We start from the raw sequence: 22,654 nt of genomic DNA, 5'->3' as shown, positions 1-22,654 counted from the left end.
CAGTTTCACTTTCATCCAGTTGCATTAATTATTTACCAAAATGAAAAACTAGTTCTAGTTAAATTCAGATGGAAACTTTTTGTCTTCATATGACTTTAATTCAACCCAGTCAATGTTTTTAGTTTTAGAACATAATAAAATTTAGCTTATTTTAATTGTACGCAGGTCTTTAAAAGTCCTGTGAGTAAATATGTTTACCCATTTATCCACAACAACTGGAACTTTCAATATCTAGCAGTTATTTTTGCAACTTACCGTCTATTGAAAGAGCCACTCAGATTAATTTCACTCCCTGAAGAGGCGGGAGTGAAATTACCGTAATAACCTGATATTAGCAGGTTATTACGGTAACAGGTAATTACGGTAACAGGTCATTACTGTAACAGGTTACTACGGTAACAGGTAATTACGGTAACAGGTCATTACGGTAACAGGCTATTATGGTAACAGGTCATTACGGTAACAGGTAATTACTGTAACAGGTTATTATGGTAACAGGTCATTACGGTAACAGGTCATTACGGTAACAGGTAATTACGGTAGCAGGTAATTACTGTAACAGGTTATTATGGTAACAGGTCATTACGGTAACAGGTTATTACGGTAACAGGTAATTACGGTAACAGGTAATTACGGTAACAGGTAATTACTGTAACAGGTTATTACGGTAACAGGCTATTATGGTAACAGGTCATTACGGTAACAGGTAATTACGGTAACAGGTCATTACGGTAACAGGTTATTACGGTAACAGGTAATTACGGTAACAGTTAATTACGGTAACAGGTAATTACTGTAACAGGTTATTATGGTAACAGGTTATTATGGTAACAGGTCATTACGGTAACAGGTCATTACGGTAACAGGTAATTACTGTAACAGGTTATTATGGTAACAGGTCATTACGGTAACAGGTTATTACGGTAACAGGTAATTACGGTAACAGGTAATTACGGTAACAGGTGATTACGGTAACAGGTTATTACGGTAACAGGTTATTATGGTAACAGGTCATTACGGTAACAGGTAATTACGGTAACAGGTTATTACGGTAACAGGCTATTATGGTAACAGGTCATTACGGTAACAGGTTATTACGGTAACAGGCTATTATGGTAACAGGTCATTACGGTAACAGGTAATTACGGTAACAGGTCATTACGGTAACAGGTTATTACGGTAACAGGTAATTACGGTAACAGTTAATTACGGTAACAGGTAATTACTGTAACAGGTTATTATGGTAACAGGTTATTATGGTAACAGGTCATTACGGTAACAGGTCATTACGGTAACAGGTCATTACGGTAACAGGTTATTATGGTAACAGGTCATTACGGTAACAGGTCATTACGGTAACAGGTTATTACGGTAACAGGTTATTACGGTAACAGGTCATTACGGTAACAGGTCATTACGGTAACAGGTTATTATGGTAACAGGCCATTACGGTAACAGGTCATTACGGTAACAGGTTATTATGGTAACAGGTCATTACGGTAACAGGTCATTACGGTAACAGGTCATTACGGTAACAGGTTATTACGGTAACAGGTTATTACGGTAACAGGTCATTACGGTAACAGGTCATTACGGTAACAGGTTATTATGGTAACAGGCCATTACGGTAACAGGTCATTACGGTAACAGGTTATTACAGTAACAGTTTCCCCTTTCAGAAGCTGTTCAGATAACACAAAGTACCACACTGTTACGGTACCACAAATTTGTCTGGATCGTCGGCGCTGTTTTTAGGACTTAGACGGTTAAATATCCAAAATAAATAAACAAAACAAAACAAATAATTATGAAGTGTCTGTAAACAAAGCCATTCAGTTTTTGGTAGAAAGAGAAAAACAATAAATCATGCAAATAAAAATGAATGAGTTTGTTTTAATTCATTATGCGATTAACTGATTTATTGCTTATTGCGACAGGCCTAGCAGATATATTTCATTCTTTAAATATGACTACAGTGTAATAATTTTCCAGCTTCTGTCATGTTTCATAATAAATCTGAACTCACAGTTGTGTGTTGGCTGCTCTTCCTTCACCGGCGGAGCGAGCAGCGTGTGCAGGTTGCTGTCGCGCGGCAGCGTGAAGCTGCGGGGTTTCCCTCCCTGGGTTGCCATGGGAATCAGCCTCTGCATCGCCACGGGCAACGGGACGTTCCTCTGTGGGGGGAGAGTGTAGACGGCTCCAGCCATCATCGAGCCGCCTCCCAGGCCCGGCTCGGCGAAGACGGCGTCCTCTGTGAGGAGGAGGAGGAAAATATCAGAGCGACTCAATTATTTATGAGAACAAACTTTTAGTGATACGTCTGAACAGAGTTACTGAGAAACATCTGAAGCCAGAAAGAAAATAAACATTTTTGTTTCAGTAAATCAACAAAAATAATAATTAACTGTAGAGGTAAAAGAAATAATTGCAAATTCCTACTTCTGGGAATCCTGAACTGAATCCAAATGCTCAGAAATCGATTTTAAAACGAGGTTAAGTTGAAGGTTGTTTTATCCAGCAGATGGATTTTGAAAAATTCTTCTATATTTTTTCACTTAAGAAAAAGCAAAGCAGCTAAGTTACCATAAAACTAATTTAAAATACATAATTGTATGCACAAACCTCATTATGTTTAAATATAGACTAATATAATTTAATACATCCTTACAGAACAGCTTTAAATAAATGCTCTTTGTTTCTTCTCCTCAATCACACAATGTAAACAAAATCTCTAAACAACTGGACAGAAAAATAGTTTACTGAATTAAAAATATTTTCTGAATCAAATTGTGACCCTAAAAATCAAAATCGAGTAACTAGACGCTAAAATGGTTGGATTTTTAATTAACTGTAATAAATAGTCACATAATTTTCTGCACGAAAAGCCGGATGGTGGTTTTCTTAAGCAAATATAGTTTCAACAAGTTTTACTTTCTAAAATAAGCGAGTTTGAACTCGCTTATTTTAGAAAAGCTAGCTGGATAAAACAACAGAATTCAACTATATTACATAATAATCTGTACTAAATAAGCTAAATCTGTGCCTGATTACATGCCTGCACTGTTTTAAAATAAGATTTGTTGGTTTACGTTTTTTTATCCATATAAATGGATCTGAATTAGACAGTAGCCGAGTGGTGAAAAACAAAAATAGAAATAAAATAAAATGCGTAAATAATAATCCTGAATTTTAAAAATATAGATAATTTTAAAATTAATGTGATGAAATTGGTAAAAAGTTACCCAGTGGTCCAGTTTGCAGGTAGTGCAGTCCAGCTTCAGTCAGCGGCGTCTCTATCAGGTCCTGCCACGACCGCCTCTGCGAGGACGACGAACGGCCCGGGGACCCTGTCTCACTGCTGCCCCCCGCCGGACTGGAGCGGTACTGCATGTTTCAAACGGAATTAGGGTGAAATGTTACCAGTACAGAACTCCATGAAAAACAGCTTGAAAAATGTAGAAAAAAAGAACAGAAAGAAAAGTGTAGCTACCAAAATGACAAAAGAAGCAAAACCTTGATAAATTACTTTCAGTTTAAAATGAACTCAACAGGGACATATTCATTAAAGCGCTTTAAATAAGACAATTTAGTCCAAATTTAGAACCACAAACAAGTAAAGCTGGTATGACGATACATTTTTTTTAAAATCCTTGAATAAAAATAATCACATAATACCTCAAGCTTGTTTTCCTAATTTGAAAAACAAAATTATCATTAATATTTGTTACAATCTCCTCCACAAGATCATATCTACTTGCTTTTCAAATTAAATTGAGGTTAAACGTTAGCAGTAAAGACCTCCGCGTCATCTGCCTACAAAAAAAACTTACTGAAAGAAAAGTGTGGTTGCCAAAATGTCACAGTTTTATATGGGAAAAACTGAAAAAGAAGAACCTGGTAAATAAATAATTTGCAGTTTTTGCTAAATTTAATAAACACTAAAAACTCATCAAAAACAAACACTTCAATTAAAGAGCTTTAAATAAAGCAACTAATCTGGTAAAGGAAAAGTCAGAGTAATTTTAAAATATAGTTTTATCTTAACATATAAATAATATATAAATAAAATACAAACTCAAACCAAACAAGTGTTTACATGCTTGCTTGTATCCGTAAAACTGTAAAATTGTTACTAATTGTTAAGTCTGTCTTAATGCCCAAAGAGCAAATTTTATACATATAGTTGAGTCTGTTCCTCTGGACTGGAGTATTTGTTTTATAATTATACGATATTTATTTTGAAATTTTTCACTTGCTCTGTAATTTTAATTCTGTACTCTGTTTTTATTTTCTATTCTTTGTGTGAGTCTATTTGCTGTTATCGTCTGTCACTCTTCCGTAGTTGAACAGAACTTTTCTGATTTCTGGACAATAGAGGATATTTCTATTCTTCTGTTCTATTAAAATAGTTAGATATATTTTTTAAACAATGTTTTTCCTATTTAAAAAATGAAGTTTGTGGTTAATATCTGCTCAATCACCTCCACAGGGTCACATCTGTACGGCACGTCGCTGCTGCTGCTGCCCAGTGGCTTTCTCCCGCTGTGTGTGGTGCCTCCCCCTAGAGGGCCTGGGTGGTACTGCGGCTCCGCAGCTGTCACCGGGGGCTCGCTGCACAGGAAGTCCTCCTGAGAAGATCGAGAGCGAGACGTCTCCGTGGAAGACAGGCGGGTGGTTCGGCCTTCCAGGTAAGCGCTCATCTGAGAGAGAGTGGAAAATCCCAGCTGAAGCATCTGAGCTATAATTCAACCATCACTGCAAACTTTAGAGCAAGAAGGAAAACTAAAGGGCAAAAATGTTAATAACTAAATGAGATATTTACCAACAAAATAAGAGCTATAGTTTAGGACAAAAATAAATTATTCAAAAACTAGAGCAGAGATGTCCAAACTTTTTGTCAGCGCAGTCAAATGTGTTCGCCGGCCAAGAAAAGAAGAAGAAAAAAATAATCAACCAAATAATTTTTATTTCTTGTAGAAAAGAGATGTTATTCATTTTAGATGAATATCTGGTTTTCAAACTATTTTATACATGATTAAATTCATTTATTCTCAGCTAGCAGAACAAGATTTGGGTAACTTTCTTTCAATATGCTTTCTATCTTTAGCCAAGTTTAATAAATTAAATAAAAGCTCATTTAGCTGCAGTAAAGTCGGCTTTTCAGTAAAAGTCTCTGGATATGAGTGGATCTATTTACTATAAATGTTTGGTTGTAAGAAAACAAATATTTTGTGTAATGCTTAAATTTTTCACTTGTAAGAAAATTATCAATAAAAATTCTGCAGATTATTACAATTTAAAATGTTAATAAACACAATTGTTATTATTCTTGAACTGCAGTGGGGAGGGGGAGAGGGGGGGGGGCACAAAACAAAAACCAAAAAAATAAATCCAAGGAGCCACAAACGGGTCCCGGGCCGCACTTTGGACATCCCTGATCAAGAGCAATCGTTTCATGTTGTAGCTAAAAAATATAACATCACTATTCAAGTTAGGATTTTGCTGTGTTTGAACGAAGCGCCTCGGCGCTCTGACGTCTGCGTTGACTCACCGATGGAGGCCGTGGGTAGGTATCATATGGAGGTGGGGGGCTGTCCTGTTTCGGGCTGGACGTGGTGTCGTCCTCATGTTCACTTTCGCTCCAATAGTCTGCAGGAATCATGGGAACATTTCAGATCAGAAGCTCAATATACCTTCTGATTCTTCATTAACTAGTTATTGATGCAGAAACATTCAGCATGAAGGGAACTATCCCTGCTTGTCTTTTCTTTTAGCCCAACACTTTGAGCTTCATCCACATGGAGACAAACATGATAAATATCTTTACAAGTGGATTTCATTTGCCTAGAAAGTTCGGTTCGCTTGAGCAGGTGTGGACGTGTAACTAGGCCTGTCGCGATAAACGATAAATCAATAAATCAATAAATCGCACGATAAATTAAACCTATCGACCTCATTTTAATTATCGGCTTTATCGTCTCTTCCAGTGGCGCAACTATACATTATTCTTGTAGATGCGAAATCGTAGATCCCCTCCGTAATTTCCCCTCAGAAAGCACAGAGGAGAATCCGCGCTTTCTGATTGGCTACCTGTCACATTCAGCGTTAAGCTCCCAGTCGGGGAAAACCCGATTTAGATCGGAGCGGCCACTACGATCTACCATAACCCACCACACACTACAGGATGATCGGTTACGAAATCACCAGCAAGAATCTTAGATAAGCCAACGATCTAAGATTGTCTTAAGAGGAAAATAGGGGCAAAAAACCGTGAACTTTTGCATCAGGTAGTGGGATGTGCTCATCTTCTCTAATTAAATCTAGTGATTACTGAAGGGCAATATAGTATACAGACTTCATAGTCTGCTCTCTTTTGGTTGAATGCAGTATTTATTTCCACTTTGGCTTTATGTTGTTTAGTTTTTATTCAAGTACGATTTTTGTTAATGGAGACAGAATACATTTTATTTTTGGTTGTTTTGTTTATTTAGTTCATCAGTTCCAGTGTTATGTGTTCTTTTGAAAATAAAGTGTATCTATCAGGAAATCACATGCATTATTAGTCATTTCCATTAAATCAGTGTCAAAAGGTCTTGAAACAATATTATCATTTATCGCAATAATTTTTTAGAGAATTAATCGTCCAGCAAAATTTGTTATCGTGACAGTCCTACGTGTAAGCGAACTCTGATGCGGACCAAAACAGTGAACCTACAATCCAGTCCACCTACAAACCTACGTCTCAGTTTGATTAAAGTGAACTCTGACGCGGTTTGAATGCACATGTGAACGCCTAGTGGACCAGAAACCTCTACAAAAGCAGGAAACAAACTAAAGTGCAAGGCATTCTGGGTAAATACAACCAAATCAAACACACAAAACAGTGGAAATGACTCAGGAAATGACAAAAGAGAAATCCTTCAACCGCTAAAATCTGATGCTGCTCCATTTTTGTTTACGTTCCACGAAGAAGGAAGTTGCTTTCATTTCTTCTTCAGAGGTTTTCTTAAGTGGTTCTTGGTGCAGCGCCACCAGAGGCGAGGAGGGAAACAGGTTTTTGAAAGAGTTTGGTCTATTTGACACAGTGCAGTGAAAAAGAAAATGAATCACCAATCTAACCAAGTCTACCGGACTATCAGATGTGAAAACACCCTTAACTCAGGAAGTTCATTAGAAATGTTCGCGTTATCCAAAACCCAAACTTTGTATTGATAAAGCCATCCATCCATTCAGATAGTTTAACTTATTGCTAATATATGAAAACATAACCAGAATTTCACATTTTAACCTTAACTCTATCTCGTAGATGGGGCTTCATAAACTTTATAGTCACAAAACAAACTCAAAACATTAATTGAACTCTGAAGCCCTTTAATGCAAAAGTCAACGACTCAGCAAAAACACAAAATCTTACCAAGACTGCTAGTACACTTGAAATAGACAAAACTAACTTACAAGTAACTTTTCTGTAAAAGTTATGACTTGTTTTAAGTAAATATTTCCTTACTTGTTCCACTGGCAGATTATTTGTAACGGCAAAAAATACCAGTCTTGTTATAAATGAAATAATCTCCCAATGGAACCAGTACTGCTTTTCCAATTTTAAGGAATTATTTACTTGAAACAAGCTCCTATATCTTGCTATAAAGTAACTAGTAAGTTAGTTTTGTCTTATTTTTAAATTTACTAACATAAGTGTACTGGAAGCTAGACCAAAAATACTTGGTAAGATTTTGTGTTTTTGCAGTGAATATTCTGCAATCTGATATAACTGTTTGATAAAACCCAATTAAGCGTGTCGATAAGCCAGGAAGAGGTCTCCAGGCGAGAGAGATTCATGACTGGGAGTGGAGGCTATAAAAAGAAACGAGTGGCAGGCTCACTTTTGGTCCACAGGGGACTCTTACGGCAATGATTTGCTCATGCAGCAACGCCGGTGCAATAGTAGCAGCGGTGTTGTTGGAGGGAAGTCTCACCCTGCTCCTGCCGCATCCTCTCCCGCTCCGCATAGCCCACAGCTGCCATGTTGAGGCGACTCAGCCATCTATCAAACAGGAGGAAGTAATAAAACTCACTTATTTAAACAAAGGGTTTTTATGCTACATCAATCATCATAAACATTAAGTCAAGAGTAGCTGCTTTTACTCTTTTCTTGGGTTTTATTTTGTTGCAGAATCTCTTGTTTTCTGCTTTCTTGGAGCCAAACTGTGAGTTGCATTTTAATTTCGTCACTCAGCTGCAACACCTCCCTGCGACCTTCCTGCATGTTTAGCGCTTGCAGCCGTTACCTGTTCATGTCGTCCACTCCATCTGCTGCAAAGTAGAAGCTCTTGACCTTGGGGTGGCACGCTTTGAAAGCACTAGAGAGACACAGAGAGCTATTTTTGCCCACACACATTCACGCGTTCCAGAGCAACGGGCTCCACATACGGAAAATAACATAAATATGCAATAAACCAGGCACTTACTACTTCTTTCGACATTCACTGGCACGGTCAATCTTAAACTCGGGAAGACTGACGAAACCCTCCGCCTTCTCGTCCTGACACGACAAAAGGAAGAAAAACTCACAAAACGAGCTAAAATTAAAGCAGAAGGACATTATTAATTAAAAATTACAGCTTAGTTTACAGATGTTATTGTGATTTTCTCAACCTCCTGTGTTAAAAAAAAGAAGTGATTAATGGCCACAAACTGAACTGCTGCTGGAACCATTTACAAAAGTCGACCCGCATGGAGGCTGCAGATATGAAGAGACGTGTGTTTCTGCTGAGGTAATTAATATTATATATTTAAATTTATACTTTTAGGTCCTGTGGAGCTTGAAACTTTTGCCAAGAAGTCCAAAAAACCTTAAACTGTTGTCTAGCACAGTTTTATTCAATAAAAGCTACAGTCTAATGCTCTGCTGCTTTGCCAGATATCTAGATACACTTTATAAAAAGACATTAAATGGGACATATAATACAAAATCCACTTCTTTTTTTTATCCTTAAATATATTTTGTCGTGAACTTGGAGTCTCTAGGAGAGAATAAAGCTTTAATTTAGTCTCTGCCGGTGCTGGGTAGATGTCTTTATATTCTGTTTGGGTCGTATTTTTCAATCTGTTCAGGTTTCTCTATTCCCCGTCACGTTTTCTGAACAACTACTTCACATTATTTGCTGGAACTGCTAAACAAGGTCATAGACACAAATCCACCATTTCCGTTTCTCACAGCGACTTTATGGATGCTCAAGATACAAGTGGATAAGTCAAAATATTCTGTTGTTGGTCTCCATTATAGCACATCAAACAGAACCAGCATCAGAACTTCTTCTAAGTCTCTAGTTAAACTTTATTTTTATTGGAATTGTTCCCACATTAGAGAGGAAAGTCGTCTTTGAACGAAACACTTCAGGGACAAATCTGATTGATTTCACACAATTCATGTGTGTCGATATGACATGCAGTCCATTGTTTTGATAGCATTAGCATCATAACTTCTGGTTATGTTAGCATTGTATGCTAGCTTTTAACTAGCACAAAGTGTGTCTTCAATATTTGAATTACATAAATAACTTGCCATTGTTTTTACCATTTTTGTGTTGGGGAACAAATGACCTAAATGCATTCAGTGACGTTTCTATGCCACTAGATAAACTTCATATCTCTACTATCAAGTAAAAAAAAAAATGGCTGAACGGTGTGGAGGAACGCTCTGTGAACTGGAGGGGGCGGAGCCGGAAGTGCCTCATTTGCATTTAAAGACACAGCACCAAAACGAGTTTGATAACGAGGAATTCAGACCAAAGCATTGCAGTTTATAAAGATCACAACTGAATAATTTAAATGGGAAAAGGAAAGATTTAAAAGCAATACATGTTCACATTAAAACAGACTAAAACTTTTATTGTTTTCGATTAGGTAGAGTTACCAAAATTATTTTTATTGAAGTCCACACAGATTTATTACGATGGTAACTTTTTAAATTACAATATGGTTGTTTTTGAACCATTTCAGTTAGAAGCAGAGAAACAAACGACGCACCTCCTCATTGATGTACCAGTACAAGCAGTTGTCTTTCAGCACAAACCAGTACTTCTTCCATTTCTGAGAGAAGTAACCCTTGGCGTCCCTCTTTCTCCACAGCCAGCCCTCGCAGTCTCCTCTGCCCAGCGCTTTGCAGGAAACGCGCCTCCGACTCAGCGAGGTCAGACCTCGTCCTGGAAACGCAAACGGAGCGACGTTTAAGAACAGAGCGACGATAAAACCAAACCTGGAAGAAAGAACTCTGGAAACAGACGTGCAGAATATTCCTCTGCAGCTGGTTGTAGTACAGAACACCAACGTGGCCGTATGTGAAGTTCTAAAGGGAGACCATAAAAACAATCACAAAATCCTGGAGGGACTGATCAGTGTGAAAAGATGTTCAATGCTTCATGTTAAGAAACACTTATTGAATGCTGAAACAAACTGTTACTTATTGATATTTTAATGGTTAAGTTAGTTTTATCAACAGATTCTGGCACAACCGGCCCTTTAAGTAGATTCAGATGTTTTGAAATTGCCCAAAATGAAAGTGAGTTTCACTTTCGCCTCTGGTCTAAAGTCAATCTGAGTGAGACTCAAACTTTTGTCTGACAGAAAAGTCTAGCAGAAAAAAAAATAAGCTTAAGAGAATAAATAGTCTGACAAGGAAAATTTAAGACCTGTGTTTAACATATTTAAGGCCAACTTACAGCTTTAAAAATTTAATTTAAAACATTTTAAGTACTTAATTTTAGATACGTGACTTTAAGACTTTTTACGGATGCGCAGACATCCTGATTTAGCCGTTAGCATGTTAGCCACAGCATCACCATCCACATCGACTCTTTGACAAAACAAAACCATGTAATTATTTCCCTTTGGGATAGAAATTTATTTTTAAATGTATTTGAATTTGTAGCCAAAACATGAAGAATTTAAATGAGAACACGCGAATGCCTGAGGCAAAGTAGAAAAGCATCTTTGAGACATTACTGTTAATTTATTACTCTAAATGGAAGAAGCAGAAAAGGGAAGGTGAGAAAAATCAAAGGGTCATGAAAAATGCTACATGATTGCAGAGCAATCATGATTTACTGAGGGATGGCTGGATGCAAGCGACAAGAAGAGAAGGAGAATTGTTAAGAAGGCTTATTCTCTAGAATATTTTCCTTGAATAGCATATAGGCCGCACTTCCTGAGCTCTGAGCGTTTTCCAGAACGCTGTGTGTTCAAGGTTTCCCCCAGAAAACCTGCTAAACCTGGAGTTGGATGTTAGAGAAGTCGTTCATCCAGAGGTTCATCGTGTTTTTGAGTTAAAAAATGTTTAAAGTTGACAGGAAATTTGAAAATATCACTTGATAATTATGTGTTTTTGAAAGATTGGAAGATTAACACCTGAACACCAACAATAAAGCCTTAAAAAATGAAAACATTTTAAAAAGACTTAAAAAATAAGTGATGCTTAGCCTGGTGGGGGCACAAGTAAAGCCTGGTGGCCCGCCAGGCTTATAATACACAGCGTGTGCTTAATAAAAGCGGTTCTTTTCTTTCCGGCTTAAAGGTGACGCAGCAGTAAACTCCTTATTAAGGATAAATGGAGCAACATGGTTTCAGGTGAGGCCGGCAAAGAAACTCCTGCTGCTCTGCATGAAATGTCTTTTTAACGAGAACCAGGATCCAGGAGTCAATTTTCTTCCCTCGCAGCTTTTTCTAAACGAAACAACTCTACATGAAAGTGTTGACACAAAAAAACCCCGAAACATTCTTGCACGCAGTGTGGAAAGGTTTTCAGCTTAGAGATAATGAATCATTTATATTCCTGCCACAAGAGGGTAATATATCTGAAAACGCTCCAACAACGATCGTCCTCATTCCTGTGCAGCCGCCTCAGGCCACCAACTAATGCCGCCATCCGTTTGGTCACAAAATGACCCATTTGTGACAAAACCAACACAGTTTTACTAATTACTAATATACTGATAAATTAGCTATTTAAAGCTGTAATTATTAGCATCAGATTCTTTTGGAAACGTTGGTTTAATTGCTGTAAACAAACAGAGCCGTGTGCAGATGGAGCCAAAGCTTTCAGAGCTTCTCACAGCAGCAGATGGCAGAACAAGCGATCGGACTGTGCAAAAAAATTAAAATCTCACAGCATGTTGATCCGTGACAGCGTGGAAAGTTTGTCATAGAGGCAAAGGCACTTATGTCAGAGTGAATATTAGAAATAAATGGAAAAATCTCAACAATTACTTTAAAAACTGAATAAAACTGACAGGAATAATTAAGAGAGTCTTTTTGAGTGCTGTTCAGAAAGCTCTCATAATTAGATATTCCTTGTAAGAAATTAATTTAAAGCTGTAAAATAAGCACCATTTGTTAAAATAAAAATGAAAATGCTACATTTTTAACAAATCTAGATGGGGAACAGATCAGATCCAAAACCAGAACTGGACCTGATTCTGGTTTAATTCCCAGATTGAGGATGCAGATCCAAACCTCATGTTGCCAAAAATCACATTTTGGTTCATTTTACCCTGAAAGTTTCAACTTACAGGCACAAAATTTACACTTTTAGAGATTAAACTCTACCTGTTGCAATAATTAATAAATCTATAAATCAATTAATCACATAATAAATTAACATAAACTGATTTTGAAAGGCAATTTAGTTGACAGAGACAACAATCCATTTCATTTATTGTTTTGTTTGTGCTTTTTCTTTTACTTCCATTTTATTTACTGTTTATTTTTCATTATTATGCCATAATCAACATATTACTTGAAAACTGTCTCCAAACCCCAATATTATTGGACAGTTTATTGTCCCATAAGATTATCTCTCTTGACAGGCCTAACTAAAAACTCTACGCTGTGTGATTTTTGGACAGAAGAGGATGTTGGGTAATTCTTTTACCTTTGCCAAAGTGGATAAGATCGGCTTCACGTGCGAGTATCGACCAATCTCCCAAAATTAAGAAAATTAGCGCAGATAATTTAGTGCACCCCTAATAACTAATACAGCGATGAAGTTGTTTTGATGTGAAGTGTGCATCTCAAACCCAAAACAGAACCAAATGAGGAGAAGCAGCATTCAGCTTCTATGCACCACAAATCTGGAACAAACTTCCAGAAAACTGCAAAACGACCGAAACACTGAGTCCCTTTAAATCTAAACAACTAACCGGTTTAGATAACTTGATTTTGAAACATTAATCAACATCCTGATGTGTAACGATGGCACTGGACAAAATGTAATGTTTCAATTGTTGACTTTGTGTTTTTATGACCTTTGAACTGAAATGTGCAAAACTAATAAACTGGATTGAGAAAGCTTTGCACTTCTTCCAACTGAAGATGGTAAAAGTGAGTTATGATCCACATTGAAATGATTCCTGTGCAGAAACGGCTGGTCGTCTGAAGCCGACCTGGTGCCAGCCCTGCTTACCTTTATTCTTCTTCCTGTTCTTTGTCTGCAAAGAGGTCGACTGCTGGTATGTCTGAGGAAAGAAGAGGGAGACGGAGACAGAGCATGCTGTCAGGACGGATCAGTGGCCTTTGTTTGCTGCAGTGAATCCTGGGATATAAAAGATGACAGCAGATCTTAGAGGCAGCAGGACACAAGGAGAGGAGGCTGGAGACAAACAGACACAAAGGAAACCATCGCATCTCTCACACAGACGCATTCAGTCAGGGGTGGAGGAGTCAGAGCGGGCTGCTTTCACACGTCTAAACATAGAACGGAGGGCTGGAGGTGACGCTTAGGTGGAGCGATGGCACATCCAGGTGATGGAGGAAGTGTGAAACAAACAGAGCCGCAGGGAGTTTATAAATAAAGAACAGCTGACCGTTGATGAGGAAGAACTGGTATCAGTTATTCTCTAATGTGGCAGCAGAGGGACAGCGAGCTGGAGTAACAGAGACATTAAACTGGTATTCTTCTGTTTCCAGCCTTTACATCGTGAGGGAATACGAAGCTGACATCACAGAAAAGAAACACACCCACACTGTGAATGTCACACTAATCCAACTAGAGTATATTTAGAGCTGGACAAACGTAAATAATAATTACCGATTAGTTTTTTGTTTTAAACCAAACTGGTGGCGCCAGCTTTCCTGTTTCAGCCACAGTTTTAACTCTTTTTAAGTAGCTTTGAGGCAAAACCTTAAACTGCTGCTGCACCAGTTACTCAACAGGTTGTTGCTAGGCAACCAAAGAACGAGTGGGTTGCTAGGTGACCAAGGAATGAGTGAGTTAGTCGATCCACCAACTGGCTGGCTGTAAAAGATGGAGAGGCTAAAGTCTTTCTTCTGCCTACGTCTCCCAGAATTCTGTGCGGCTCTGGATCTGAGCTCAGTGAAATTATTGAATATTCCTGATATTGATCACGTGTCTATCGCATTACATATTATTGTTACTGATATTATTCTTACTGATTTATGATCCAGCACTAAGTATACTTTTCACTAGAGGTGTGCGATACCAGCCCAACAAGCTCCAGATAATTTGTAAGTTTAGATAACGGCCTTTTTAACCTCCATGTTTGACAGATTAATTGTTTGTTGGTGTCAATTAATCAATATTGTGTTGTCAATCATTTAATTTCTGTCTTCTGTTTAGCTAACTGCTAGGAAATAGGTATTGATCAAAATGAAATCTGATCACAGATTTTAGTAATCACCTTTACATTTTAACTGAAGTATCATTAATTTAATGGATTTTAAGTAAACTAAGTCTTAAAGTACAAGAGTCTTCTCCTTTCTTGTTTTGAAGCTTCAGTTTTTCTTCCTTTCTTATTTTCAGAAAGGTTTCAATAATTTATGAGACTGGTGGATTTGTGAAATTTAAAATACTTAAATACGGTACAACCTCTGTGGAGGTCTGCTATGAAAGACTGGATAAAGAGAACAAGAGCTCAAAACTTATGAAACGACTGGCATAGTGATTGGTACATTAAGCCAGAGTTACTTAAAATGTATATTTTACTAACTTAGATCTGTGGCTGTTGCTCTAAGATCTCCGAGAAAGTAAATGAAAGCCAGTTTGCTTCCTGAAAGCTGCACCGGTGAGGCTGCAGATGGCTGTTTTGCATATGTGTTTACTAATGTGAACCTTTGAAGAGCAAAACTCAGAATAAAACTTTTCAAGGATTTTTTACAGGGATTTCCAAGAGTTTGTCTATTTACAGCTTTACAGACTTCCTTGCTTACATGCAGTAAATATAATTGTTAAAAACAGGCTTTCTAGACCGTAAATGAGTGAACAGATGGATAGATAATGAAGCAGGAAGTAAAGTCTGTTCTTAATGGATACTCCATATTTTATTTTTCTACACGACTCCACACCTGGAAAATACTCGTATTATGTGAGGCTGTCACAGAGATCTAAATTAACTTGAAATTAGGAGTATTTTCACACCTGATAGTCCGGTAGACTCGGCTTGATTGGGGACCAAAGTAGCAACAATTGTTACATTTTCAGCTGCTGCAGTTCGATTTACTGCACTGTGTCAAACAATAAAAACTCTTTAAAGAAATCTTGTTCTCCTCCTCGCCTGTGGAGGCGCTGCACCAAGAACCACCGAAGGTAATGACACAAAAACCTCAGAAGAAGAAACCAAGCACAACTTCCTCCAAAAATGGAGTGGCGTTAGATTTCAGCGGTTGTGGGATTTCTCTTCAAGTTTTGGTAAAAATCCACGAGTCGTTTCTCCAGCTAGCTTTAGACTCCCACGTTTGTTTTGGTTCCATTTACCCAGAATGCCCTGTGCTATAGTCTGTTTCCTGCTTTTGGAGCGGTCTCCGCTTAGCGTTCACATACGCATTCGAACTGCACCAGAGTTCACTTCAACCAAATTGAGACCGAGGTTTTCAGGTGGACTAGCCTTCACTTTTTGATTGCGCATTCACACCTCCCCAAATGAACCGGACTTTCCAGGCTACCAAACTGAAGATTGATCAAAGAGGACTAAACGGGTCTCCCTGTGAGTCCTTCTGTTTAGTATTCATAAGCCAACTCACAGATGCTCCGGTGATCAAACATAAATACGTTATACTTATTGTGTAAAAGGTATGCATCTTGTATTTGTGACTTAATTTGGCAGAGGAATGTCTCTGAATACCAAGTGTGCTAATTTGAGGTTTGTGAATCCTCATAATCCTGTTTCTAATCCATCATGTTTAGATTGAATCTCTCGACGGATCAGATGGGGCAACAGACCAGCTCTGATGTCACGGTATTACACATCTCAGGGGCCGGACCTCAGCCACTCAGAGCCACAGGCTCAGTGGGACAGATGACAAGGGTCCTCCCACTCCCACCGACACGCCATCTGTCATCAGAGCACCACACACACACGCACGCACGCACACACACGCACACACACGCACACACACGCACACACATAGCTGCTGCAATGGAAGCACAACCTGGGTGCAAAACATGCAGCTGTTTTTCATTTTCAAAGAGATTCTGACAAGACGAGTAAGGTCACTGCCGGCCAAACCCGCCAGTCTGGACCGGCTCAGACGGACCAGATGTCATGGATGTGACAGGAGGGCAATAACGAGCCAGAATCACACTTCACTGCAGCTCTTTCCTGTCGGGGTCAAAGCTCAGTTGCTTGGAGACCGGCTGTTCGCTTAGTAAAATGACTTAGAAGGAGAAGTTCTAGGAGTGGGAAGTTTTGGTCCAAAGTGTGTGGAGTTCCATCTATGACCAGTCAGGACACAATGAACTGCATATCTCTGATTTACTGGAAAAATATTGTTTACATCAGGTGGTGGAAGTCAAACACTGGAGCTAAATCAAAGTCTAGACTTTTTGTCTGTGCTTAAAGATCATCATCCTGCTGCATAACTCAAGTGCGCTTAAGCTAAAGGTCAAAAGCTAATGGCAGCACCTTCTCCTTCTGGAGCCGTTTTCATATTTTGAAAATAAATTTGCGTAATGGAAGGTAAATGAAAGCCAGTTTGCATGTGGATGCATGCGTTTTTACTATTTGTTACTGATTTTGACTCTAGCCAAAATCAGTAACAAATAGTAAAAACGCAAACAACAAGTAACTGAAGAGAGACACCAAAAAAGACAAAGATTTGTAGTAAATAAGTTTAAAAACTTACATGATACATAGAGGTTTGGTCTCTGGGAGGCGATTCCCTCTGATTGGTCTGAAGCAGATAGTGGGAGGGGCTTTGGCTGTGGTGGCTCCGCCTCTTGGCACGCTTGGCCGTGTCATTGGACCTTTTATTTGGACGCGCCGTGTGGGAGGAGTAGTCCTCCGAGACGGTCCGCTCGTCCGCAGTGGACAGTCCCACGTAACGCAACAACGAGGCATCTGCAAAACAGAAAACATCAAACCTTAAATAAAAAACATCAAACCTTAAATTTATCTACAAAACGGAAAACATCAAAACTTTAAATTTATCTGCAGCTTCTATAATTTTCAGTGTTTTCATCAGGGTTGAATATATTATTTATCTACATTAATCCAACAATATATAAAATTTAAAAATAGTCCAGAAAGAATTCATTATTCAAATCTTAACCTTTAATCAGAGCATCAATCCTGGTTAATTGGGTGTCAAATTACATTATTAAGCTTTCACTGGGATCAAATCTAAGCAGGAACTCAGATGTTTGTCTCGTTCAGTCGGAGTAAAAATCAAACCCAACAAAACAGGGAAATTTTCCAGCGGCTTTGTAAATCAAACTCCTGGACCGTTATCTGTCACTTCAGTGTTATCTCAGCTTTGGCGATGCAGTGAAGTTGTAAACAGGTAGGAGAAAGGCAGCAGTCAGCAGCTACAGTACAAACAAAAAGCCACAAATCCTCTCCAGGCCGCCTCCGTTGATAAGACTGACATTAATCCCAAAATGCTTCATTTAAACCCTTTTTTTATTAACAGTGTCTTTTGTTTTAGTGGCGAATGCAGCAAGAAAAGCAGCAAAACTGGAGACAAACCAGTTAATTTGAAAAGACTTTACAGAAAGTAAAGATGAATTTTGCTGCAACAAACACTAATATCACTAATTTTCCTCCAAAAGATTTGATTCTGGTTTTAGAAAACAATGATGAATTGGTCAGAATTGTATTGTTTACAAATGATTGGATTTTGTAAAGAAAAAATTAATTGTATTAGATAAATAAATACAACTTACACATAATTTATTAAAAACATAAATGTGAAACATAACTGGATCTAATTAAGAGTGTTTCTGGTAGTCCAGTTGATTCGGTTCGGTTGGGGAAAAAAATGGCAACATTTGTTAAATTTTCACACTGTAATGTTTCAAATTAACCTTCCATTCTGAAAAACCTGTTCCCCTCCTCACCTGTGGGGGCGCTGCATCAAGAATCACAGAAGGAAACAACATGTTGCTCGTTTTTGACACTGAGCTCAACTTAATTCTACACAAAATGTAAACAAAGAGACAAGCATCTGATTTTAGTGATTCCAGGATTTTTTTTAAACTCTGAAATTATTTTTGTATTTTTTATGTAAATGTATTTATTTTAAAGATGTGAAAATGTCACAAATCTAAAAAATATATATATATATATATATATATATATATATATATATATATATATATATTTTTTTTTTTTTTTTTGTACATATCTAAAAATTAGATCAAATTAAATATTTATACATGTAATTTTTACTAATGTCGCAATTTCTACTCTATCCAAATTATATCTACGCAATTTATTATGTTTGTTTTGGTTGTATTTACCCAGAATGCACTGTGCCATTTCCTAATTGTACCACGTATGCTAACCTATAAACACGTTTAATACATTTTATTCATTTACAATCAAAACATCTCCACAAACAATTTGTAAAAGGGAAATGATTCAAAATTTTCATCCAGTGTTTTTTTTTACGTTGCTTTGCTTTAAGTGAGATTATTGAAACCAAATCCTGAGTTTAGTCGACCTGAGTTGTATAAAATCACAGCTGTGTAGTTTATTATCACTACAGCTCATCCATCTTCCAAACTTCTTCCCACCTTCTCCCCAAACTCAGGTTTCCCTCTGCAGTTTCCTCCCTCCTGTCCTTCCCTGGTTGCTAAGCAGCGGCCAGAGGAAAGTGAGAAGCTGTCAGCGTCGCCATGGAAACTGTGTGAGTGATTCAGGTGGAGGTCAGAGAGAACGATCTCTTTCTTTTACTCCCTTTTTTTGTCTGTTCTCATCCCTCTGTTCCTTCTATTCTTTTTTTTTCTTCTTCCACGGCTGCCTTTCATTTCCTCCGCCTTTGTGCTCGTATCTCTTTACCTCCTTTGCTCCTCAGCAGGTTTTCTTTGGTTCCTCTGTGATGCTAATGACAGGGGGAATTAGAGAAGAGGCTCGCAGATCCTCACGCTCGCTGATCGCTGTCATAATTTGTACAGATGGGACCGTTTAGCTGATATCCAGCCGGCTCCTCTGGACTCACCTCTGCGGGCTTCTCTGTTCAGCTTGGCTGGGTCTTCGTAGTCGCCCACCCAGTTGCACTCCACAGGCATCGAGATGGGCCTCAGCCTGCCTACATTAGAATAAAACAAAATCCTCATTACTCACTCTGGGAACTGCCTGTTTATTCAGAAGGTTTGGTCCTGAAGTGTTGGGAGTTCATTTTAAGAAAATATGTCAGTACATATTTGTGCAATTTGTATGAATTTGGCTAGAAGAAACATTTTAAAGGGGCATATAGTGTCATTTTTAGCACAATCAAGTAACTACATTAACTTCCGCTGTTATAAAAATGCTACACATATCAAATATGACTTAAAGGAAATTTGACTTTGCAATTTAACACCTTGAAATTAGGCCTCTGTCTCTTTAAGAACTCTTTCTGAAGCCTTTAGGAAGTCACCACAATATGACTGTTATCCCTTTAACAACATTTTACCAGCGTTTCACTGAGAAGTAGCTCCTATAATGAGCTCAGCAGATGTGCAGTTCCAACAGATGTTCGCTAATTGCTTTTGGCTAGTCTGAAGGAGCTGAATGGAGGAGCTGTTTCTGACAGACAGAAACTCTGAAGACTGAAATCTGCAGCTCCAAGGAGGAGCTGCAGGTCGAAGGCGGGGCTACGTCCAACCTGGCGTTTTGAACCGCTGAATGGTTGTCATGGGGATTAAAGGATTTCTCAAACACATAAAAGCAACTCTCCAGGTATGTTTTTGATAAGGGAATAGCATTATATAAAGTTATTTTACATAATAATGGTGACCTATTATGCTTCCTTGAACAGGTTAGGATACAAAACATGTTCATTACATTTTTTGATCAAAGTCATTCTCAGATAATAGAAGTTTAGCTAAAACATCGTTTCATAATGAGCAGATTAACTGGATTACTTAAATCCAAACACTCTGCCGCTGGCCACGCTCCTAAACTCAGCGTTTAGACTCTCGTATCAAAATGGCTGCAAACAGATGAGAAATTATACAGCCATACAGCTTAGAAAAGCAGAAGTCGTGCCTCCCGCACAACCAACAAGAATGAAGCAAGTGTTTTCAAGACGGTAAGTCAAAAACAAACCACTTGTCATTTCCAGCAGCCATTGTATAGCGGTAAAATCAGCTGAAACGGCTCATTTTCCAGACATCCAAAACATAAACTTATTTCCAAAAAACAACTATGTGTTTTTGTTAAGAGCTTTGTCTGTTTTTAGAAGAAGTAGAAACCCAAAAGCACAAAAACGAGCAAAATGTGAACTTTGCATATCAGATCCCCTTTGTGCATTTACAGAAAAAGTAAAGAAATCGGAAACTGCTTTATTTAAGGTTAGATAAAAGCTGGTGTTTTTCTCTCTCATTACCCTGACAGTAGTTTCTATAAACGGTTCAACTGTACAGAATGAGGTTTAACTCGCAGTGACATGTTCTGGGCAGAACCTGCGCACCGTATGTGGGCGTGGTGCAGTACACCGGCTCCTCCTCTTCTCGCCGGTGAGACTCTTGATCCAGGAAGGAGTTTGGTGATTCAGAGCGCTTGGCAGCGCTGACGCCACCATGGCTACGAGACGCTTCGTCTCCAGACAGGGTTCCTGTCTCGTCTCTACGGCAACCAGAGGCAGACGCTCATCAGAGGAAGTTTGAACGACGAAGGAAACGGTACGGCCTTCAGGGATGCAGAGGAAGTACCTGGGGGTGTAGGGCTCGGCGGGGGGAGGCGGGATGTAGAGATCCTGGAGGGCGGAGCTTTTGGTGGGTGTGCCTGACGGCGTGCCGGAGCCGCTGCCTGGGCTTCTGGTCGGCTGGATTTAAAATTTAAAGAAAAAAACACACAATTTACAGTTTTTTCTTGGAAAAGTCCATCAGATTCTGCTTTAAATGTAACGTTTCATTTGTTGATTTTTGTGTTTTAATTACGTAATGTGAACTCTTTGAACTGACTTGTTGCTGAAATGTGCAAAACAAATAAAGTCTGATTGATTGATCGATTAAAATGAGCTGAACTGAGACCCACAGCATCACAGATCCTCTGTCATAGTTCTTCATGAGTGTAAGAATATAAGCTAAGTTCATTTAAATTGTACTACATATAAATATAAAAGGCATAGGGAATAAATAAAAACAACATAAAAGCCATAAAATAATAACTTTACTTAAAAATAGTCAAACACAATTGGAAACAACCAGAAGACTCTGAACTTCCAGAGTTCAAGATGAAGTTTTGTGATTTTTGTGTTGTACTTTAAAGTCATGATGTTTTTCCCGTTTTGAAGAGTAACCAGGTAACAACGCGCATCATACTTATATCCCAGGAACTCAAAGATTAAGTGTAAGATTTTATAAAAAATTATTTGTTACGTATTTGCTAAAACTGTCATCATATTGTGACTATGTAAAATGAAACATGTAATCTGTGAACAGATGAAAAACAACCAATCAGAGTCAGGAGGCGGGCCTTAGCGCTGTCAATCAATCTAAAGTTGCTGCTCAATGTGCTACTGGCCGAGAAACGTAAAACTGATCCGCTTTATTTCTGGTAGGAGACTCTAAACAGGTCTGCAGTCGAACATGTACAAGATTAGTTTTATTTTTTTAGGGTAATTGACAGCGCTAAGGCCCGCCTCCTGGCTCTGATTGGGTGTTTTTGGTGCATTTCTTCAGATGGCAGTAGCAGCTCAGAGAGGAGATGGAGGAGATCAATATTTTCACAGACTATCTGTCTCATATTATCCTGTCACAACATGAATATAGTTTTATCAAATACGTAAAAACATATATTTTATGAAAGTTACATACTGAAGCTTTAACAGGATTTTCCTATGTTAAATTAGTGGCTTTTCTTTGAAGCATAACTTTAAAAATAGTGTATCGGGTAATAATTTCTGCTCTAGTGGACCAAAACACAAAAAGAAAGTCAATTTTTGATGCACAAACACTTTTCCTTCTTGTTTCCTCCCGTTTGTCGCTAATTAGAGATAATTAGCGGTGGAAATTTCAGCCTCAGCTCCGAGAATGTGGGTGGAAAGCCATTAGTTTTCCCTTCCCATTCACTGCTTTCGGCCCGGCTAGCAAACCCCGTGCTGAGCCACAGCTCCGTGACCTAATTACACGCTTTGGCTGCGGCTGAGCGGGAGGAAAAATGCTGCGGGGAATCGATGTGGGCCAGCGAGGCGCTTTAATAAAGTCTATAAAAGGTAG

General features: G+C 38.4%; 1 protein-coding gene across 2 annotated transcripts in view; it reads right to left on the bottom strand.

Moving 5' to 3' along the window:
- cnksr2a (connector enhancer of kinase suppressor of Ras 2a) overlaps positions 1 to 22,654 on the bottom strand; it is an 81,939-nt gene that overhangs the window by 25,048 nt on the left and 34,237 nt on the right. For both annotated transcript variants that reach the window (XM_008396461.3, XM_017301866.2), the window contains exons 10-22: positions 21,146 to 21,258; positions 20,905 to 21,059; positions 19,450 to 19,539; positions 17,134 to 17,348; positions 13,460 to 13,511; positions 10,030 to 10,205; positions 8,469 to 8,542; positions 8,289 to 8,360; positions 7,977 to 8,044; positions 5,552 to 5,649; positions 4,482 to 4,700; positions 3,243 to 3,384; positions 2,027 to 2,251 (exon numbers count right to left, since the gene is read on the bottom strand). In XM_008396461.3, coding sequence (XP_008394683.2) covers positions 2,027 to 2,251; positions 3,243 to 3,384; positions 4,482 to 4,700; positions 5,552 to 5,649; positions 7,977 to 8,044; positions 8,289 to 8,360; positions 8,469 to 8,542; positions 10,030 to 10,205; positions 13,460 to 13,511; positions 17,134 to 17,348; positions 19,450 to 19,539; positions 20,905 to 21,059; positions 21,146 to 21,258 — 1,699 coding nt within the window. The remainder of the gene's footprint in view (positions 1 to 2,026; positions 2,252 to 3,242; positions 3,385 to 4,481; positions 4,701 to 5,551; positions 5,650 to 7,976; positions 8,045 to 8,288; positions 8,361 to 8,468; positions 8,543 to 10,029; positions 10,206 to 13,459; positions 13,512 to 17,133; positions 17,349 to 19,449; positions 19,540 to 20,904; positions 21,060 to 21,145; positions 21,259 to 22,654) is intronic.

The sequence above is a fragment of the Poecilia reticulata genome, chromosome 20, assembly GCF_904066995.2.
Source record: "Poecilia reticulata chromosome 20, P_reticulata-male-v2, whole genome shotgun sequence".
Lineage (NCBI taxonomy): Eukaryota > Metazoa > Chordata > Actinopteri > Cyprinodontiformes > Poeciliidae > Poecilia > Poecilia reticulata.
Note: the sequence above shows the minus strand (reverse complement) of the source record. Positions and strands in the feature narration are given on the sequence as shown.